Below are 19133 nucleotides of genomic sequence, written 5' to 3'. Positions count from 1 at the left end.
TTTATTAGTATAGTTATGGTTGTAACCAGTCAAAGATGAGAGATCACCCTGTTTTGTGAAGAGGACAGCTGAAGTATAAAACGATGTCTCTCTCTGTGTAGTTCTTTAGGATTCTGAATAACTACCCTCTCCAGCACAAGCTGCTGCTGACTGGTACACCTCTACAGAACAACCTGGAGGAACTCTTCCACCTGCTCAACTTCCTCACCCCAGTGAGATTCAAGTCAGTATGCCTACACTACTGTGTGTGTGTATGTGTGTATATGTGAGTGCTGCTATTGCTTAGTGTTTTGTAGTCCTGATGTTTCTTTTTGAACAAATCCAGTAACCAAAACAATAACACAAGTCGCCCCCCCTCTTCTCTCCCTCTCTGCTCTGCAGTAACCTAGAGGGGTTCCTGGAAGAGTTTGCTGACATCGCCAAAGAAGACCAGATCAAGAAGTTGCATGACATGCTGGGACCACACATGCTCAGGAGACTGAAGGCCGACGTCTTCAAACACATGCCCACCAAGACAGAGCTCATCCTACGAGTGGAGCTCAGCCCCATGCAAAAGTAAGTGATGAGGGGAGGGTGGTGGTAGCAATCAAATCAAATTGGATTTGTCACATACACAGTTTACAGCAGGTCTAAAAGGTGCAGCGAAATGCTTACTTGCTATCTCCCTCAACAGTACAGTACAATCAGTGCTAGCACATGCTAATGAGTGGAGAATATAGAAAATAAGGAAATAGAGGGTTGAATGTCAGTAGTGTAGTGTTGCAGAAGTCTCATGTTGGATTCTATTTCTTGTTTTCTGGTATTAATTTAATTGTGTGATGCAGGAAGTACTACAAGTTCATCTTGACGCGTAACTTTGACGCCCTGAACACCCGTGGAGGAGGAAACCAAGTGTCCCTGCTCAACGTGGTTATGGACCTCAAGAAGTGTTGCAACCACCCCTACCTCTTTCCTGGAGCCGCTATGGTACGATCCCAACCCATTCTCTGAGACATGGGCCATACCATTGATTCGGTGCTTGAAGGAGGATATCAATCTGTGTCTGTGTGTTTGTATACCAGAAAATGTTGTCTTGAATGTATATGACTTTGTTGGTTATATTTCCAAAACTAAACCTAACGGACTAAACAGAATGTGTTAAGATGCTTTGATCTGGATGCAGTCTGCTTGATGATGAGCTTTAATTAATTAATTGACTGATGTTTGATTGATTGATCTCCTGCAGGAGGCGCCAAAGATTCCAAACGGAATGTACGAGGGCAGTGCCCTCACAAGGGCTTCTGGGAAACTGACTCTGCTGCAAAAGATGATGGTTAAACTCAAGGAGGGAGGACATAGAGTGCTCGTCTTCTCTCAGGTACACACACACACAAACACACACACACTAACTGTTTAACAGTGAGAATGGCAGAATGGTGAACTTACTAAATGACTGAGAGTTTGACTGTGTGATATTAGGTTGCTTCTTGTGTAAATATTTTCTGTCTGGATTTTAATGATTTGTATGTCTGTCTCCTGGTAGATGACTAAGATGTTGGACCTGCTGGAGGACTTCCTGGAGAACGAGGGTTATAAGTACGAGAGGATTGATGGAGGTGTAACGGGGGGCATGAGACAGGAGGCCATCGACCGCTTCAACGGTGAGACACACACATGGGTTCATGGATACACTAACGACAGCACAATTGGAACAGTAACTTTAACTGTGAAAAAATATGAAATAGAAGTAACTATTTGTCTTTTGTCTCTACCCTCCCTCTTTGTCTCCCTCCCTCTTTCTCTCCCTTCCCCTCTATCTCTCTCTCCTCAGCTCCTGGCGCCCCGCAGTTTGCCTTCCTGCTCTCTACCAGAGCGGGAGGTTTGGGCATCAATCTGGCAACCGCCGACACCGTCGTCATCTACGACTCCGACTGGAACCCCCACAACGACATCCAGGTACACACACACACACACACACACACACATACACACACACATACACATACACACACACACACACACACACACACACACACTTGACGCACACCTCCTGCTCACCTCTCCTCTTCCAATTTCTTCCCCTCTCTCTCATAGGCATTCAGCAGAGCTCACAGGATTGGTCAGAATAAGAAGGTTATGATCTATCGCTTCGTTACCAAGGCGTCTGTGGAAGAGAGGATCACTCAGGTAAACCCAGTATACCAAGGCCTACCAGACTCATACATAGTGGTAGGTAAAAGACAGACACTAACTCTCCTCTCATCCTCCCCTCCTCTCCTCCAGGTGGCTAAGAAGAAGATGATGTTGACCCACCTGGTGGTACGTCCTGGGCTGGGCAGTAAGACAGGTTCCATGTCTAAACAGGAGCTGGATGACATCCTCAAGTTTGGAACAGAGGAGCTGTTCAAGGACGAGCTGGGAGAGGGTGAGTCACTAACTACTAACCATAACCAGATCAGTCCACTCCAAACAGGTAGTCATTCCTGTTGTTGGGGGCCGTAATGTCCGCTGGTTTTCCTTCAAACTAACAACCTGGAAACTATGTGTGGCCTCTCCAGTATTTCTTTCTTACACACTCTTTCACTGTACGCCACTCTCTTTCCTTGTCCCTTTCCGTCTCAGGGGACAACAAGGAGGATGACAGCCAGGTCATCCACTATGATGACAAGGCCATAGACAGACTGCTGGACAGGAACCAGGAGTCAGAGTCCACTGAGGACACAGAGATCCAGAGCATGAACGAGTACCTCAGCTCCTTCAAAGTGGCCCAATACGTCGTCAAGGACGAGGAGGAGGAGGTGTGTGTGTGAGAGAGATACTGTGGAAGGTGATGAACAGGAGAGATGACCCATACTTCTGAGTCTGTGTTATTACACTTGTATGTGTTTGTATGCAAGTTCTTCATCATTGCTAACCAGTGTGTTAGTTAGTACACAAGTTCTTCATCATTGCTAACCTGTGTGTGTGTGTTAGTTAGTATACAAGTTCTTCGATCATTGCTAACGTGTTTGTGTGTGTTAGTTAGTATACGAGTTCTTCCATCATTGCTAACCTCTGTGTGTGTGTGTGTGTGTTAGTTAGTATTCGAGTTCTTCCATCATTGCTAAACTGTGTGTGTTTGCTAGTATACGAGTTCTTCCATCATTGCTAACCTGTGTGTCTTAGTTAGTACACAAGTTCTTCATCATTGCTAACCTGTGTGTGTTAGTTAGTACACGAGTGTGTGTGTTAGGTAGTATACGAATTCTTCCATTATTGCTAACCTGTGTGTGTTAGTTAGTATACGAGTTCTTCCATCATTGCTAACCTGTGTGTGTGTTAGTATATGAGTTCTTCCATCATTGCTAACCTGTGTGTGTGTTAGTATACGAGTTCTTCCATCATTGCTATCCTGTGTGTGTGTTAGTATACGAGTTCTTCCATCATTGCTAACCTGTGTGTGTGTTAGTATATGAGTTCTTCCATCATTGCTAACCTGTGTGTGTGTTAGTATATGAGTTCTTCCATCATTGCTAACCTGTGTGTGTGTTAGTATATGAGTTCTTCCATCATTGCTAACCTGTGTGTGTGTTAGTATATGAGTTCTTCCATCATTGCTAACCTGTGTGTGTGTGTGTGTTAGTATACGAGTTCTTCCATCATTGCTAACCTGTGTGTGTGTGTGTTAGTATACGAGTTCTTCCATTATTGCTAACCTGTGTGTGTGTTAGTATACGAGTTCTTCCATCATTGCTAACCTGTGTGTGTGTTAGTATACGAGTTCTTCCATCATTGCTAACCTGTGTGTGTTAGTATACGAGTTCTTCCATCATTGCTAACCTGTGTGTGTGTTAGTATATGAGTTCTTCCATCATTGCTAACCTGTGTGTGTTAGTATATGAGTTCTTCCATCATTGCTAACCTGTGTGTGTGTTAGTATATGAGTTCTTCCATCATTGCTAACCTGTGTGCGTGTTAGTATGAGTTCTTCCATCATTGCTAACCTGTGTGTTAGTATATGAGTTCTTCCATCATTGCTAACCTGTGTGTGTGTTAGTATACGAGTTCTTCCATCATTGCTAACCTGTGTGTGTGTGTTAGTATACGAGTTCTTCCATCATTGCTAACCTGTGTGTGTGTGTTAGTATATGAGTTCTTCCATCATTGCTAACCTGTGTGTGTGTTAGTATACGAGTTCTTCCATCATTGCTAACCTGTGTGTGTGTGTGTGTTAGTATACGAGTTCTTCCATCATTGCTAACCTGTGTGTGGGCCAGGAGGAGGAGGTGCAGCGTGAGGTGATTAAACAGGAGGAGTCAGTAGACCCAGACTACTGGGAGAAACTGCTGAGACACCACTATGAGCAACAGCAGGAGGACCTGGCCCGTAACCTGGGAAAGGGCAAGAGGACCCGCAAGCCTGTCAACTACAACGACGGCTCTCAGGAGGAACGAGGTAGTAGACGGGGTACAGAACAGCGCTGCACAATGCAACCTTTTTTACCTACTCTGTGTGTGTGGATGTGGACGTATGTTTATGTGTGTGGTAGGTTGGGTGTGTGGGATAGGAGTGTGTATCTTTCATGTTATATTGGAGCATGTGAGTGTGTTTGTTCCTACTACGTTTGTCCGTGTCCCATCTCTGTCCTCTGTGTTTTTTAGGTGTTTCAAGGATTAAGCATGGGCATGATGTTTCCTTCCTACTGTCTCAGTACTCTCTCCTATCTGTCTCTAACAAGATTGGGGTCAATTCCAATTCAGGAAGCAAATGCCCATTGACAAGAAAGTGATCCCAACCTTGTTAATGACTTTGGTATTGACTAGTTTAGTTCTTGTGAAGTTGGTTGAAGTGAATTTATGTCTATGTGATTGTATCTATTCTTCACTCTCTCTTCCTTCTCCCCTGAAAACAGAGCGGTCTGTGTCCTAAAACTCTCTGATTGGCTAATCCTGTCTCTTCCCCTCCCCTCTCTCCATTCTATAAGCAGATTGGCAGGAGGATCAGTCTGACAACAACTCAGATTACTCTGTGGCCTCAGAGGAGGGAGATGAGGACTTTGATGAGCGATCAGAAGGTAACAAACACTATTGTCATGAATTCATATTGGTTACAGTGCATTCTGAAAGTATTCAGACCCCTTCACTTTTTCCACATTTTGTTACGTTACAGCCTTATTCTAAAATAGTTTTTTCCCTCATCAATCTACACACAATACCCCATAATGACAAAGTAAAACTGGTTTATAGAAAGTTTTGCAAATTTATAAAAATAAAACAGAAATATCACATTTACATAACTATTCAACCCTTCACTCAGTACTTTGTTGAAGCACCTTTGGCAGCGATTACAGCCTTGAGTCTTCTTGGGTATGACGCTACAAGCTTGGCACGCCTGTATTTGGGGAGTTTCTCCCGTTCTTCTCTGCAGATCCTCTCAAGCTCTGTCAGGTTGGACGGGGAGCGTCCAACGGCAGTTAGAAAGGGCGGTAAGCCCCAACTACTGATACAGGGTTAGATATTTGTTCATCCACCTAATGGTTCATTTAGGATTGGGGATAGAATAATCTGATTCTAGATCTGTGGTTAAGGTCAGTTTTACCTGGAGTGTTACGAAGCTGTGTCCCATGCTAACATCTTTCAAACGGCCCCTACAGATTATACAGAAACAGACTAACTCCTGCATCGACTTGTTAGACAGGGCAGCTAAATGTACAGAATATATCAACTCTGTACAGTGAATCATCCATGTTCTTGTTGAGGATCTGTTAAAATAGTTATTTTTTGAAGTTTATAGTGTGGTGTTCATACATAGAATTAGAAGAAACTGGTGAATGCACTTGTGATTACATCCATTCTTTGAGTTTATGGATATCCAATCATTGTTAAGTTAATATATGATTGTAGTCAACATGACATTTGGTTAAACTACACGTGTTTTGAAATGGAAGGGTTGCAGGTAAAAATGCTGGTGTAGAATAGCTTTTACTTTACATTGTTGGAACAACATTTTCATTGATGAAATTCACACAAAAATCCAGGACATTTGTGTGTATGTATTATGTAAGAAAGACAATATATATTCTATATAAAGAAGCGTTTTGGTGGCAAAACAATAATTAATATGATGTTAGTCAGAAATGTGCCATGATTTGGTCTGGGTTCGAACCATTGGTCTATTGATTGAACGGCAGATGAGTTACCGATTTATAATAATGACTTCAGATTTCTCCCTGACTCTAAATCCTGTTCTCTTGCCTCAGTTGACGTTGGCGTCACAGAACATTCCGAACGGATTTTACTACAGCGCGACAGATACAGTAGCTACTCGCGGTTACGTTTTTCATTATTGCGGTGTTCCTTTCCATCATCCGCCCGTTTCCATTGCTACAGTCAGTCAGTGAGTGAGTGAGTGCTCTTTCAAGATCACATATAGGGAGGAGTAGCAGCATCGTCTGTGAATACGCTAGCTACTAATTCAATTCAAAGGGCTTTATTGGCATGAGAAACATATGTTTCACTAGGAACAAAACGGGTCAGAACCTACCTGATTTCTTTTCCAATAGAAATGATTTTTTGTGTTTCATTGCAAACCATTTTCCATTTGCAACTGTTTGAGACTGTTTGCTGAGGTGTGAACTAATGATACACACATTTTCCTCCTTGCACTGAGTTTTTTCAGCAAGTTCACTGATGATGCAGCAACAATGTGTCAATGTATGTCTTTTTGAATCACTTATCATGTCATATTTTATGGTACTCTATGTCAAATAGGTCTGTCTGCAACTTTTATCTGCAATTGGTTGTAAATATTGCAAAGGCTTGCTAAAACAACATCCGGTAGAGAGGTAAAATAGCACACAATTCCATGCTGTTATGAGGGGTCATTCAATTAAAATATCATATAGTGATGTAGGGAGTTTACCCCAACTATTGCCGGATGAGTTGTGTGTGTGTCAGTACACGTGAATATGTGTGTATTTTCTGTGTGTGTGTGTGAGACGAACATGACCTGTGTCTCTCCCTCCAACCAGCCAACTCCCGCAGGCCAAGCCGCAAGGGGCTGAGGAACGAAAGGGACAAACCGCTGCCGCCCCTGTTGGCCAGAGTGGGAGGCAACATTGAGGTCAGACTGCAGCTTCTATCAGTCTCTCACCGTCTATCACTCTCAAAAGAAAAATCGACATTATTCTCTTCAGATCTCCCTCTACAAGTAGTCTTTTCTTTCGCCATGTCTACTTCTGCCTGCACATTTTCCTCTCTCTCTTTACACTTGTTTTTTGTCTCTTGTCAGTGCTGTACCTCGCTCTCGCTCTACCCCCCCACCTCTCTCTCTCTCTCTTCTCTCTTCTCTTCTCTCACTCTCACTCTCTCAGGTGTTGGGCTTCAATGCGCGCCAGAGGAAGGCTTTCCTGAATGCAGTGATGCGCTATGGGATGCCTCCTCAGGATGCCTTCACCACCCAGTGGCTGGTCAGAGACCTCAGGGGGAAGTCTGAGAAAGAGTTCAAGTGAGTCTGTGTGTTAATGTCTATGTTCTATCTATTTGTGTGTGTGTTCCCAGGGGTCCGTATAACAGTATTCTCTCTCCCTCTCAGGGCGTATGTCTCTCTCTTCATGCGTCATCTCTGTGAGCCGGGGGCTGATGGAGCAGAGACCTTCGCTGACGGGGTTCCACGGGAGGGGTTGTCACGACAACACGTCCTTACTCGCATCGGCGTGATGTCATTGATCAGGAAGAAAGTAAGCAATGTCGTTTGTTTACAACATTTGGTATATTTTCTGATCAGTCATTGGTGTTATTAGTTGATAATTTGTTGTTTTGTTTTCATTTAATTGATGTATGTATTGATTGTGTTGATGTCCAGGTGCAGGAGTTTGAGCATGTGAACGGCCAGTGGTCCATGCCCTGGATGATGGAGCTGGAGGAGAACAGGAGGCTGGCAGCCATCGCTGCTGGAGAAGACGTCAAAACACCTTCTACTGGAACCCCCGCTGACACACAGCCCAACACCCCCGCCCCAGGTACACACACACACACACACACACACACACACACACACACACACACACACACACACACACACACACACACACAGCCCAACATCCCCGCCCCAGGTACACACACACACACACGACACACACACACACACACACACACACACACACACACACACACTCTCACACAGACAGCCCAACACCCCCACCCCAGGTACACACACACACACACACACACACACACACACACACACACACACACACACACACACACACACACACACAAACACACACCACCACTCTCACACAGACAGCCCAACATCCCCGCCCCAGGTACACACACACACACACACACCCCTCACACAGACAGCCCAACATCCCCGCCCCAGGTACACACACACACACACACACACACACACACACACACACACACACACACACACACTCTCCACACAGACAGCCCAACATCCCCGCTCCAGGTACACACACACACTCTCACACAGACAGCCCAACATCCCCGCCCCAGGTACACAAACACAGAGACAGCCCAACATCCCCGCCCCAGGTACACACACACACACACACACACACACACACACACACACACACACACACACACACTCTCACACAGACCAACATCCCCGCCCCAGGTACACACACACACACACACACACACACACTCTCACACAGACAGCCCAACATCCCCGCCCCAGGTACACAAACACAGAGACAGCCCAACATCCCCGCCCCAGGTACACACACACACCACACACCACACACACACACACCCTCTCACACAGACAGCCCAACATCCCCGCCCCAGGTACACAAACACAGAGACAGCCCAACATCCCCGCCCCAGGTACACACACACACAGTAAGATGAAAATATACTCAATCATTCTCTCTGTCGCTAACAGAGGACCTCACTAAGTCTGAAGACACTGGCAAGGAGACGGAGGTAAAGAAGGAGGGCAGGGTGCACAGCAAGACAGAAGACCCAGAGGTGATTTATTGATTACATTATACTGCACCCTCATCATCCCATCACTACCCTAATCCTCACCCCTTTTTCCTCCTCACAGATTATTGAAATCCCAGACGAGATGGAAAAACGCTCTGAAAGGAAAGAGGCAGAGGGAGAGTCCTCCACCACAAAGAACGACAAAGAAAAGGACAAAGACACAGAAGAGAAGGAGGATAAAGAGACTGAAGAGAAGGAAACCAAGGAAACCCAAAAGGAGATGGCTGACGAGGTGAAGGATTCCCCCACCGAGGTCAAAGGTGAAGGGCCACAGGCCACAGCAGGGTCAGAGGAGGCCAACCCTAAAGGTCAGTCGGGAAAGTCAGGGTGACAGATATTGTATTAAGGTCATGTCTCCTGTGGTTGTGACCCCTGACCTGTGTTCTCTCTGTTATAGTGGAGGAGAGCAAAGAGGAGAAGATGGATACCAGTCCTCCTGCACAGGACAAGAAAGGTAGGTTCTTCTGTTCCATACACACATTTATGCACACACACACTCAAACAAACATATGGTGCTTAACCAGTATTCTTCCTCCCTTCAGAGCAAAAAGAGGAGAAAGATGGTTTGAAGACTGAGGAGTCTGGCAAGCTGCAGAATGGAGAGAACACTAAAGAAGGAGTGGCAGCAGCAGCGATGGCGGTGAATGTGAGTGAGGAGAAGAAGAAGGCTACCAAGCAGAGGTTCATGTTCAACATCGCAGACGGAGGATTCACAGGTACACACAGATCTAGGATCAGCTAACCCTCCCCAACTCCCTAACCTTAACTACTAACCATTGGGGGGCAGGGGGATGCGAAACTGTCCTTTGTTCATTTTCAGTCTCTCTTAACATCTCTCTCTCTCTCCAGAGCTCCACTCTCTGTGGCAGAACGAGGAGAGGGCAGCGACCGTCACCAAGAAGACATTTGAGATCTGGCACCGTCGCCATGACTACTGGCTGCTGGCTGGCATCATACAGTATCCTTTCACTCTGTACCAACGTCTCTCTGTACCGACGTCTCTGTACCGACGTCTCTGTACCGACGTCTCTCTGTACCGACGTCTCTCTGTACCGACGTCTCTCTGTACCAACGTCTCTCTGTACCAACGTCTCTCTGTACCAACGTCTCTCTGTACCAACGTCTCTGTACCAACGTCTCTCTGTACCAACGTCTCTCTGTACCAACGTCTCTCTGTACCAACGTCTCTCTGTACCAACGTCTCTCTGTACCAACTTCTCTCTGTACCAACTTCTCTCTGTACCAACGTCTCTCTGTACCAACGTCTCTCTGTACCAACGTCTCTCTGTACCAACGTCTCTCTGTACCAAAGTCTCTGTACCAACGTCTCTCTGTACCGACGTCTCTCTGTACCGACGTCTCTCTCTACCGACGTCTCTCTGTACCGACGTCTCTCTGTACCGACGTCTCTCTGTACCGACGTCTCTGTACCGACGTCTCTGTACCGACGTCTCTCTGTACCGACGTCTCTCTGTACCGACGTCTCTCTGTACCGACGTCTCTGTACCGACGTCTCTCTGTACCAACGTCTCTCTGTACCAACGTCTCTCTGTACCAACGTCTCTGTACCAACGTCTCTCTGTACCAACGTCTCTCTGTACCAACGTCTCTCTGTACCAACGTCTCTCTGTACCAACGTCTCTCTGTACCAACGTCTCTCTGTACCAACTTCTCTCTGTACCAACTTCTCTCTGTACCAACGTCTCTCTGTACCAACGTCTCTCTGTACCAACGTCTCTCTGTACCAACGTCTCTCTGTACCAACGTCTCTCTGTACCAAAGTCTCTGTACCAACGTCTCTCTGTACCGACGTCTCTCTGTACCGACGTCTCTCTGTACCAACGTCTCTCTGTACCAAAGTCTCTGTACCAACGTCTCTCTGTACCAACGTCTCTCTGTACCAAAGTCTCTGTACCGACGTCTCTCTCTACCGACGTCTCTCTGTACCGACGTCTCTCTGTACCGACGTCTCTGTACCGACGTCTCTCTGTACCGACGTCTCTGTACCGACGTCTCTCTGTACCGACGTCTCTCTGTACCGACGTCTCTCTGTACCGACGTCTCTGTACCGACGTCTCTGTACCGACGTCTCTCTGTACCGACGTCTCTCTGTACCGACGTCTCTCTGTACCGACGTCTCTCTGTACCGACGTCTCTCTGTACCGACGTCTCTCTGTACCGACGTCTCTCTGTACCGACGTCTCTCTGTACCGACGTCTCTCTGTACCGACGTCTCTGTACCAACGTCTCTCTGTACCAACGTCTCTCTGTACCAACGTCTCTCTGTACCAACGTCTCTCTGTACCAACGTCTCTCTGTACCAACGTCTCTCTGTACCAACGTCTCTGTACCAACGTCTCTGTACCAACGTCTCTGTACCAACGTCTCTCTGTACCAACGTCTCTCTGTACCAACGTCTCTCTGTACCAACGTCTCTCTGTACCAACGTCTCTGTACCAACTTCTCTCTGCTAATCAAAGTATGGAGGAGTAGGTTATTAGTTGGATCAGGTATGTTAGTGCAGGGCTGGAACTAAAACCTATAGGACCAGGGTTAGAGACCACTGCACTACTCAGCAGGATGTCAGAGGGTTGGTGGGAGAACTGTGAACCATTACGATGTCATGACCTTTGACCGTGGCACCTCTCAGACACGGTTACGCTCGCTGGCAGGACGTGCAGAGCGACGTGAAGTATGCTATCCTCAACGAGCCCTTCAAGGGGGAGATGAGTCGAGGAAACTTCCTGGAGATCAAGAACAAGTTCCTGGCCAGGAGGTTTAAGGTGCGCTGGGCTGGCGGATGTTTCTGGCTGCTTCTGTCTATTGAACCACTCTCTGTGTTCTGTTGAGCCATCCCTCTCTCCTACTGTCTCTTCCTTTCTGTTAATCACTCTCTCTACCTCTCCCCTCTCTCCTACTGTCTCTTCCTTTCTGTTAATCACTCTGTGTACCTCTTCCCTCTCTCCTACTGTCTCTTCCTTTCTGTTAATCACTCTCTCTACCTCTTCCCTCTCTCCTACTGTCTCTTCCTTTCTGTTAATCACTCTCTCTACCTCTCCCCTCTCTCCCACTGTCTCTTCCTTTCTGTTAATCACTCTGTTTACCTCTTCCCTCTCTCCCACTGTCTCTTCCTTTCTGTTAATCACTCTGTTTACCTCTTCTCTCTCTCCCACTGTCTCTTCCTTTCTGTTAATCACTCTCTCTACCTCTTCCCTCTCTCCTACTGTCTCTTCCTTTCTGTTAATCACTCTCTCTACCTCTTCCCTCTCTCCTACTGTCTCTTCCTTTCTGTTAATCACTCTCTCTACCTCTTCCCTCTCTCCTACTGTCTCTTCCTTTCTGTTAATCACTCTCTCTACCTCTTCCCTCTCTCCCACTGTCTCTTCCTTTCTGTTAATCACTCTCTCTACCTCTTCCCTCTCTCCTACTGTCTCTTCCTTTCTGTTAATCACTCTCTCTACCTCTTCCCTCTCTCCCACTGTCTCTTCCTTTCTGTTAATCACTCTCTCTACCTCTTCCCTCTCTCCCACTGTCTCTTCCTTTCTGTTAATCACTCTCTCTACCTCTTCCCTCTCTCCCACTGTCTCTTCCTTTCTGTTAATCACTCTCTCTACCTCTTCCCTCTCTCCTACTGTCTCTTCCTTTCTGTTAATCACTCTGTTTACCTCTTCTCTCTCTCCCACTGTCTCTTCCTTTCTGTTAATCACTCTCTCTACCTCTTCCCTCTCTCCCACTGTCTCTTCCTTTCTGTTAATCACTCTCTCTACCTCTTCTCTCTCTCCTACTGTCTCTTCCTTTCTGTTAATCACTCTCTCTACCTCTTCCCTCTCTCCCACTGTCTCTTCCTTTCTGTTAATCACTCTCTCTACCTCTTCTCTCTCTCCTACTGTCTCTTCCTTTCTGTTAATCACTCTCTCTACCTCTTCTCCCTCTCCCACTGTCTCTTCCTTTCTGTTAATCACTCTCTCTACCTCTTCCCTCTCTCCCACTGTCTCTTCCTTTCTGTTAATCACTCTCTCTACCTCTTCCCTCTCCCACTGTCTCTTCCTTTCTGTTAATCACTCTCTCTACCTCTTCTCTCTCTCCTACTGTCTCTTCCTTTCTGTTAATCACTCTCTCTACCTCTTCCCTCTCTCCCACTGTCTCTTCCTTTCTGTTAATCACTCTCTCTACCTCTTCCCTCTCTCCCACTGTCTCTTCCTTTCTGTTAATCACTCTCTCTACCTCTTCCCTCTCCCACTGTCTCTTCCTTTCTGTTAATCACTCTCTCTACCTCTTCCCTCTCTCCCACTGTCTCTTCCTTTCTGTTAATCACTCTCTCTACCTCTTCCCTCTCTCCTACTGTCTCTTCCTTTCTGTTAATCACTCTGTTTCCCTCTTCCCTCTCTCCCACTGTCTCTTCCTTTCTGTTAATCACTCTGTTTACCTCTTCCCTCTCTCCTACTGTCTCTTCCTTTCTGTTAATCACTCTCTCTACCTCTTCCCTCTCTCCTACTGTCTCTTCCTTTCTGTTAATCACTCTCTCTACCTCTTCCCTCTCTCCTACTGTCTCTTCCTTTCTGTTAATCACTCTGTTTACCTCTTCCCTCTCTCCTACTGTCTCTTCCTTTCTGTTAATCACTCTCTCTACCTCTTCCCTCTCTCCTACTGTCTCTTCCTTTCTGTTAATCACTCTCTCTACCTCTTCCCTCTCTCCCACTGTCTCTTCCTTTCTGTTAATCACTCTCTCTACCTCTTCCCTCTCCCACTGTCTCTTCCTTTCTGTTAATCACTCTGTTTACCTCTTCCCTCTCTCCTACTGTCTCTTCCTTTCTGTTAATCACTCTGTGTACCTCTTCTCTCTCTCCCACTGTCTCTTCCTTTCTGTTAATCACTCTGTTTACCTCTTCCCTCTCTCCTACTGTCTCTTCCTTTCTGTTAATCACTCTCTCTACCTCTTCCCTCTCTCCTACTGTCTCTTCCTTTCTGTTAATCACTCTCTCTACCTCTTCCCTCTCTCCCACTGTCTCTTCCTTTCTGTTAATCACTCTCTCTACCTCTTCCCTCTCTCCCACTGTCTCTTCCTTTCTGTTAATCACTCTCTCTACCTCTTCCCTCTCTCCTACTGTCTCTTCCTTTCTGTTAATCACTCTGTGTACCTCTTCCCTCTCTCCCACTGTCTCTTCCTTTCTGTTAATCACTCTCTCTACCTCTTCCCTCTCTCCTACTGTCTCTTCCTTTCTGTTAATCACTCTGTTTACCTCTTCCCTCTCTCCCACTGTCTCTTCCTTTCTGTTAACCTGTTAGGGCTAGGGGGCAGTATTGACACGGCTGGATAAAAAACATACCCGATTTAATCTGGTTACCACTCCTACCCAGTAACTAGAATATGCATATACTTATTACATATGGATAGAAAACACCCTAAATTTTCAAAAACTGTTTGAATGGTGTCTGTGAGTATAACAGCACTCAAATGGCAGGTCAAAACCTGAGAGATTCCTTTACAGGAAGTGGCCTGTCTGACCATTTCTTGAACTTCTTTTCCATCTCTATCATTTACTAAGGATCTCTGCTCTAACGTGACACTTCCCACGTCGTCCATAGGCGCTCAGAGCCCGGGAAAAAACAGAATGTCGTCATTCCAGCCCCAGGCTGAAACACATTATCGCCTTTCTCAAGTGGCCGATCAAGGGACACTGGGCTTATGCGCGTGACCCCGACCCCCGCCTTTGGGATTTTTTCCTCTGTTTGCCGAAAAGGAGATTCCCTGTCGGAATATTATCGCTTTTCTACGAGAAAAATGTCGTAAAAATTGATTTTAAACAGCGGTTGACATGCTTCGAAGTACGGTAATGGAATATTTAGAATTTTATTGTCACGAATTGCGCCATGCGCGCGACACTTCTTTACTATTTCGGATAGTGTCTGGAACGCACGAACAAAACGCCGCTATTCGGATATAACGATGGATTATTTTGGACCAAACCAACATTTGTTATTGAAGTAGCAGTTCTGGGTGTGCATTCTGACGAAGACAACAAAAGGTAATCAAACTTTTATAATAGTAAATATGATTATGGTGAGTGCTAAACTTGCCGGGTGTCTAAATAGCGAGCCCGTGATGCCTGGGCTATGTACTTAGAATATTGCAAAATGTGCTTTCACCAAAAAGCTATTTTAAAATCGGACATATCGAGTGCATAGAGGAGGTCTGTATCTATAATTCTTAAAATAATTGTTATGCTTTTTGTGAACGTTTATCGTGAGTAATTTAGTAAAATGTTAGCGAATTCCCCGGAAGTTTGCGGGGGGGTATGCTAGTTCTGAACGTCACATGCTAATGTAAAAAGCTGGTTTTTGATATAAATATGAACTTGATTGAACAAAACATGCATGTATTGTATAACATAATGTCCTAGGGTTGTCATCTGATGAAGATCATCAAAGGTGAGTGCTGCATTTAGCTGTCTTCTGGGTTTTGGTGACATTATATGCTGGCTTGAAAAATGGGTGTCTGATTATTTCTGGCTTGGTACTCTGCTGACATAATCTAATGTTTTGCTTTCGTTGTAAAGCCTTTTTGAAATCGGACAGTGTGGTTAGATTAACGAGAGTCTTGTCTTTAAATGGCTGTAAAATAGTCATATGTTTGAGAAATTGAAGTAATAGGATTTTTAAGGTTTTGAAAATCGCGCCACAGGCTGGCAGTGGCTGTTACGTAGGTGGGACGCAAGCGTCCCACCTAGCCCATAGAGGTTAATCACTCTGTTTACCTCTTCCCTCTCTCCCACTCTCTTCCTTTCTGTTAATCACTCTCTCTACCTCTTCCCTCTCTCCTACTGTCTCTTCCTTTCTGTTAATCACTCTGTTTACCTCTTCCCTCTCTCCCACTCTCTTCCTTTCTGTTAATCACTCTCTCTACCTCTTCCCTCTCTCCCACTGTCTCTTCCTTTCTGTTAATCACTCTCTCTACCTCTTCCCTCTCTCCTACTGTCTCTTCCTTTCTGTTAATCACTCTCTCTACCTCTTCCCTCTCTCCTACTGTCTCTTCCTTTCTGTTAATCACTCTCTCTACCTCTTCCCTCTCTCCCACTGTCTCTTCCTTTCTGTTAATCACTCTGTGTACCTCTTCCCTCTCTCCCACTGTCTCTTCCTTTCTGTTAATCACTCTCTCTACCTCTTCCCTCTCCCACTGTCTCTTCCTTTCTGTTAATCACTCTGTGTACCTCTTCCCTCTCTCCCACTGTCTCTTCCTTTCTGTTAATCACTCTCTCTACCTCTTCCCTCTCTCCCACTGTCTCTTCCTTTCTGTTAATCACTCTGTTTACCTCTTCCCTCTCCCACTGTCTCTTCATTTCTGTTAATCACTCTCTCTACCTCTTCCCTCTCTCCCACTGTCTCTTCCTTTCTGTTAATCACTCTGTGTACCTCTTCCCTCTCTCCTACTGTCTCTTCCTTTCTGTTAATCACTCTGTGTACCTCTTCCCTCTCTCCCACTGTCTCTTCCTTTCTGTTAATCACTCTGTGTACCTCTTCCCTCTCTCCCACTGTCTCTTCCTTTCTGTTAATCACTCTCTCTACCTCTTCCCTCTCCCACTGTCTCTTCATTTCTGTTAATCACTCTCTCTACCTCTTCCCTCTCTCCCACTGTCTCTTCCTTTCTGTTAATCACTCTGTGTACCTCTTCCCTCTCTCCTACTGTCTCTTCCTTTCTGTTAATCACTCTGTGTACCTCTTCCCTCTCTCCCACTGTCTCTTCCTTTCTGTTAACTTCACTGGGCAAGCGTCCCACCCTAGTCAACAGCCAGTGGAATCGCGTGGCGCGAAATACAAATACCTCAAAAATGCTATAACTTCAATTTCTCAAACATATGACTATTTTACACCATTTTAAAGACAAGACTCTCGTTAATCTAACCACATTGTCCGATTTCAAAAAGGCTTTACAGCGAAAGCAAAACATTAGATTATGTCAGGAGAGTACCCTGCCAAAAATAATCACACAGCCATTTTCAAAGCAAGCATATATGTCACAAAAACCAAAACCACAGCTAAATGCAGCACTAACCTTTGATGATCTTCATCAGATGACACTCCTAGGACATTATGTTATACAATAAATGTATGTTTTGTTCAATCAAGTTCATATTTATATCAAAAACAAGCTTTTTACATTAGCATGTGATGTTCAGAACTAGCATACCCACCGCAAACTTCCGGTGAATTTACTAAATTACTCATGATAAACGTTCACAAAATACATAACAATTATTTTAAGAATTATAGATACAGAACTCCTTTATGCAACCGCGGTGTCAGATTTTAAAATAGCTTTTTGGCGAAAGCACATTTTGCAATATTCTGAGTACATAGCCCGGCCATCACGGCTAGCTATTTTGACACCCACCAAGTTTGGGACAACCTAAACTCAGAATTGCTATTAGAAAAATTGGATTACCTTTGCTGTTCTTCGTCAGAATGCACTCCCAGGACTTCTACTTCAATAACAAATGCTGTTTTGGTTCCAATTAATCCATAGTTATATTCAAATAGCTCCGTTTTTTATTTATTTTAATTTTTTTATTTATTTCACCTTTATTTTACCAGGTAGGCAAGTTGAGAACAAGTTCTCATTTACAATTGCGACCTGGCCAAGATAAAGCAAAGCAGTTCGACAACATACAAAAACACAGAGTTACACATGGAGTAAAACAACATACAATCAATGATGCAGTAGAAAAAAATAAGACCATATACAATGTGAGCAAATGATGTGAGATAAGGGAGGTAAAGGCAAAAAAGGCCATGGTGGCAAAGTAAATAAAGTATAGCAAGTAAAACACTGGAATGGTAGATTTGTAGTTTGAAGAAAGTTCAAAGTTAAAATATAAATAATATGGTGCAAAGGAGCAAAATAAATTAAATAAATAAATACAGTAGGGGAAGAGGTAGTAGTTTGGGCTAAATTATAGATGGGCTATGTACAGGTGCAGTGATCTGGGAGCTGCTCTGATAGCTGGTGCTTAAAGCTAGTGAGGGAGATAAGTGTTTCCAGTTTCAGAGATTTTTGTAGTTCGTTCCAGTCATTGGCAGCAGAGAACTGGAAGGAGAGACGACCAAAGGAGGAGTTGGCTTTAGGGGTGACCAGAGAGATGTACTTGCTGGAGCGCGTGCTACAGGTGGGTGCTGCTATGGTGACCAGTGAGCGGAGATAAGGGGGGACTTTACCTAGTAGGGTCTTGTAGATGACCTGGAGCCAATGTGTTTGGCGACGATTATGAAGCGAAGGCCAGCCAACGAGAGCGTACAGGTCGCAGTGGTGGGTAGTATATGGGGCTTTGGTGACAAAACGGATGGCACTGTGATAGACTGCATCCAGCTTGTTGAGTAGGGTATTGGAGGCTATTTTGTAAATTACATTCCCGAAGTCGAGGATTGGTAGGATGGTCAGTTTTACGAGGGTATGTTTGGCAGCATGAGTGAAGGATGCTTTGTTGCGAAATAGGAAGCCAATTCTAGATTTAATTTTGGATTGGAGATGATTGATGTGAGTCTGGAAGGAGAGTTTACAGTCTAACCAGACACCTAGGTATTTGTAGTTGTCCACAAATTCTAAGTCAGAACCGTCCAGAGAAGTGATGCTGGACAGGCGGGCAGGTGCAGGCAGCGATCGGTTGAAGAGCATGCATTTAGTTTTACTTGTGTTTAGGAGCAGTTGGAGACCACGGAAGGAGAGTTGAATGGCATTGAAGCTCGTCTGGAGGGTTGTTAACACAGTGTCCAAAGAAGGGCCAGAAGTATACAGAATGGTGTCGTCTGCGTAGAGGTGGATCAGAGATTCACCAGCAGCAAGAGCGACATCATTGATGTATACAGAGAAAAGAGTTGGCCCAAGAACTTGAACCCTGTGGTACCCCCATAGAGACTGCCAGAGGTCCGGACAACAGGCCCTCCGATTTGACACACTGAACTCTGTCAGAGAAGTAGTTGGTGAACCAGGCGACGCAATCGTTTGAGAAACCAAGGCTACTGAGTCTGCCGATGAGGATGTGGTGATTAACAGAGTCAAAAGCTTTGGCCAGGTCAATGAATATGGCAGCACAGTATTTTTTTCTTATCGATGGCGGTTACGATGTCGTTTAGGACCTTGAGCGTGGCTGAGGTGCACCCATGACC

The 19133-nt window shown here is 45.2% G+C and overlaps 1 protein-coding gene across 4 annotated transcripts in view; it reads left to right on the top strand.

Moving 5' to 3' along the window:
- The window catches only part of LOC106576265 (ATP-dependent chromatin remodeler CHD4), a 50504-nt gene that overhangs the window by 25882 nt on the left and 5489 nt on the right, over positions 1–19133 (top strand). For 2 of the 4 annotated variants that reach the window (XM_082960955.1, XM_082960956.1), the window contains 21 exons: positions 102–223; positions 382–555; positions 825–966; positions 1226–1357; positions 1523–1640; positions 1811–1935; positions 2074–2166; positions 2263–2404; positions 2602–2777; positions 4236–4425; positions 4946–5032; positions 6989–7080; positions 7331–7464; positions 7552–7696; positions 7822–7978; positions 8872–8957; positions 9037–9283; positions 9373–9429; positions 9518–9691; positions 9825–9933; positions 11626–11758. In XM_082960955.1, coding sequence (XP_082817081.1) covers positions 102–223; positions 382–555; positions 825–966; positions 1226–1357; positions 1523–1640; positions 1811–1935; positions 2074–2166; positions 2263–2404; positions 2602–2777; positions 4236–4425; positions 4946–5032; positions 6989–7080; positions 7331–7464; positions 7552–7696; positions 7822–7978; positions 8872–8957; positions 9037–9283; positions 9373–9429; positions 9518–9691; positions 9825–9933; positions 11626–11758 — 2835 coding nt within the window. The remainder of the gene's footprint in view (positions 1–101; positions 224–381; positions 556–824; positions 967–1225; positions 1358–1522; positions 1641–1810; positions 1936–2073; positions 2167–2262; positions 2405–2601; positions 2778–4235; positions 4426–4945; positions 5033–6988; positions 7081–7330; positions 7465–7551; positions 7697–7821; positions 7979–8871; positions 8958–9036; positions 9284–9372; positions 9430–9517; positions 9692–9824; positions 9934–11625; positions 11759–19133) is intronic. The other 2 variants (XM_082960958.1, XM_082960961.1) reach the window with 2 other exon arrangements.

Source organism: Salmo salar, chromosome 02 (assembly GCF_965601325.2).
Source record: "Salmo salar chromosome 02, fSalSal1, whole genome shotgun sequence".
Classification (NCBI taxonomy): domain Eukaryota; kingdom Metazoa; phylum Chordata; class Actinopteri; order Salmoniformes; family Salmonidae; genus Salmo; species Salmo salar.
Note: the sequence above shows the minus strand (reverse complement) of the source record. Positions and strands in the feature narration are given on the sequence as shown.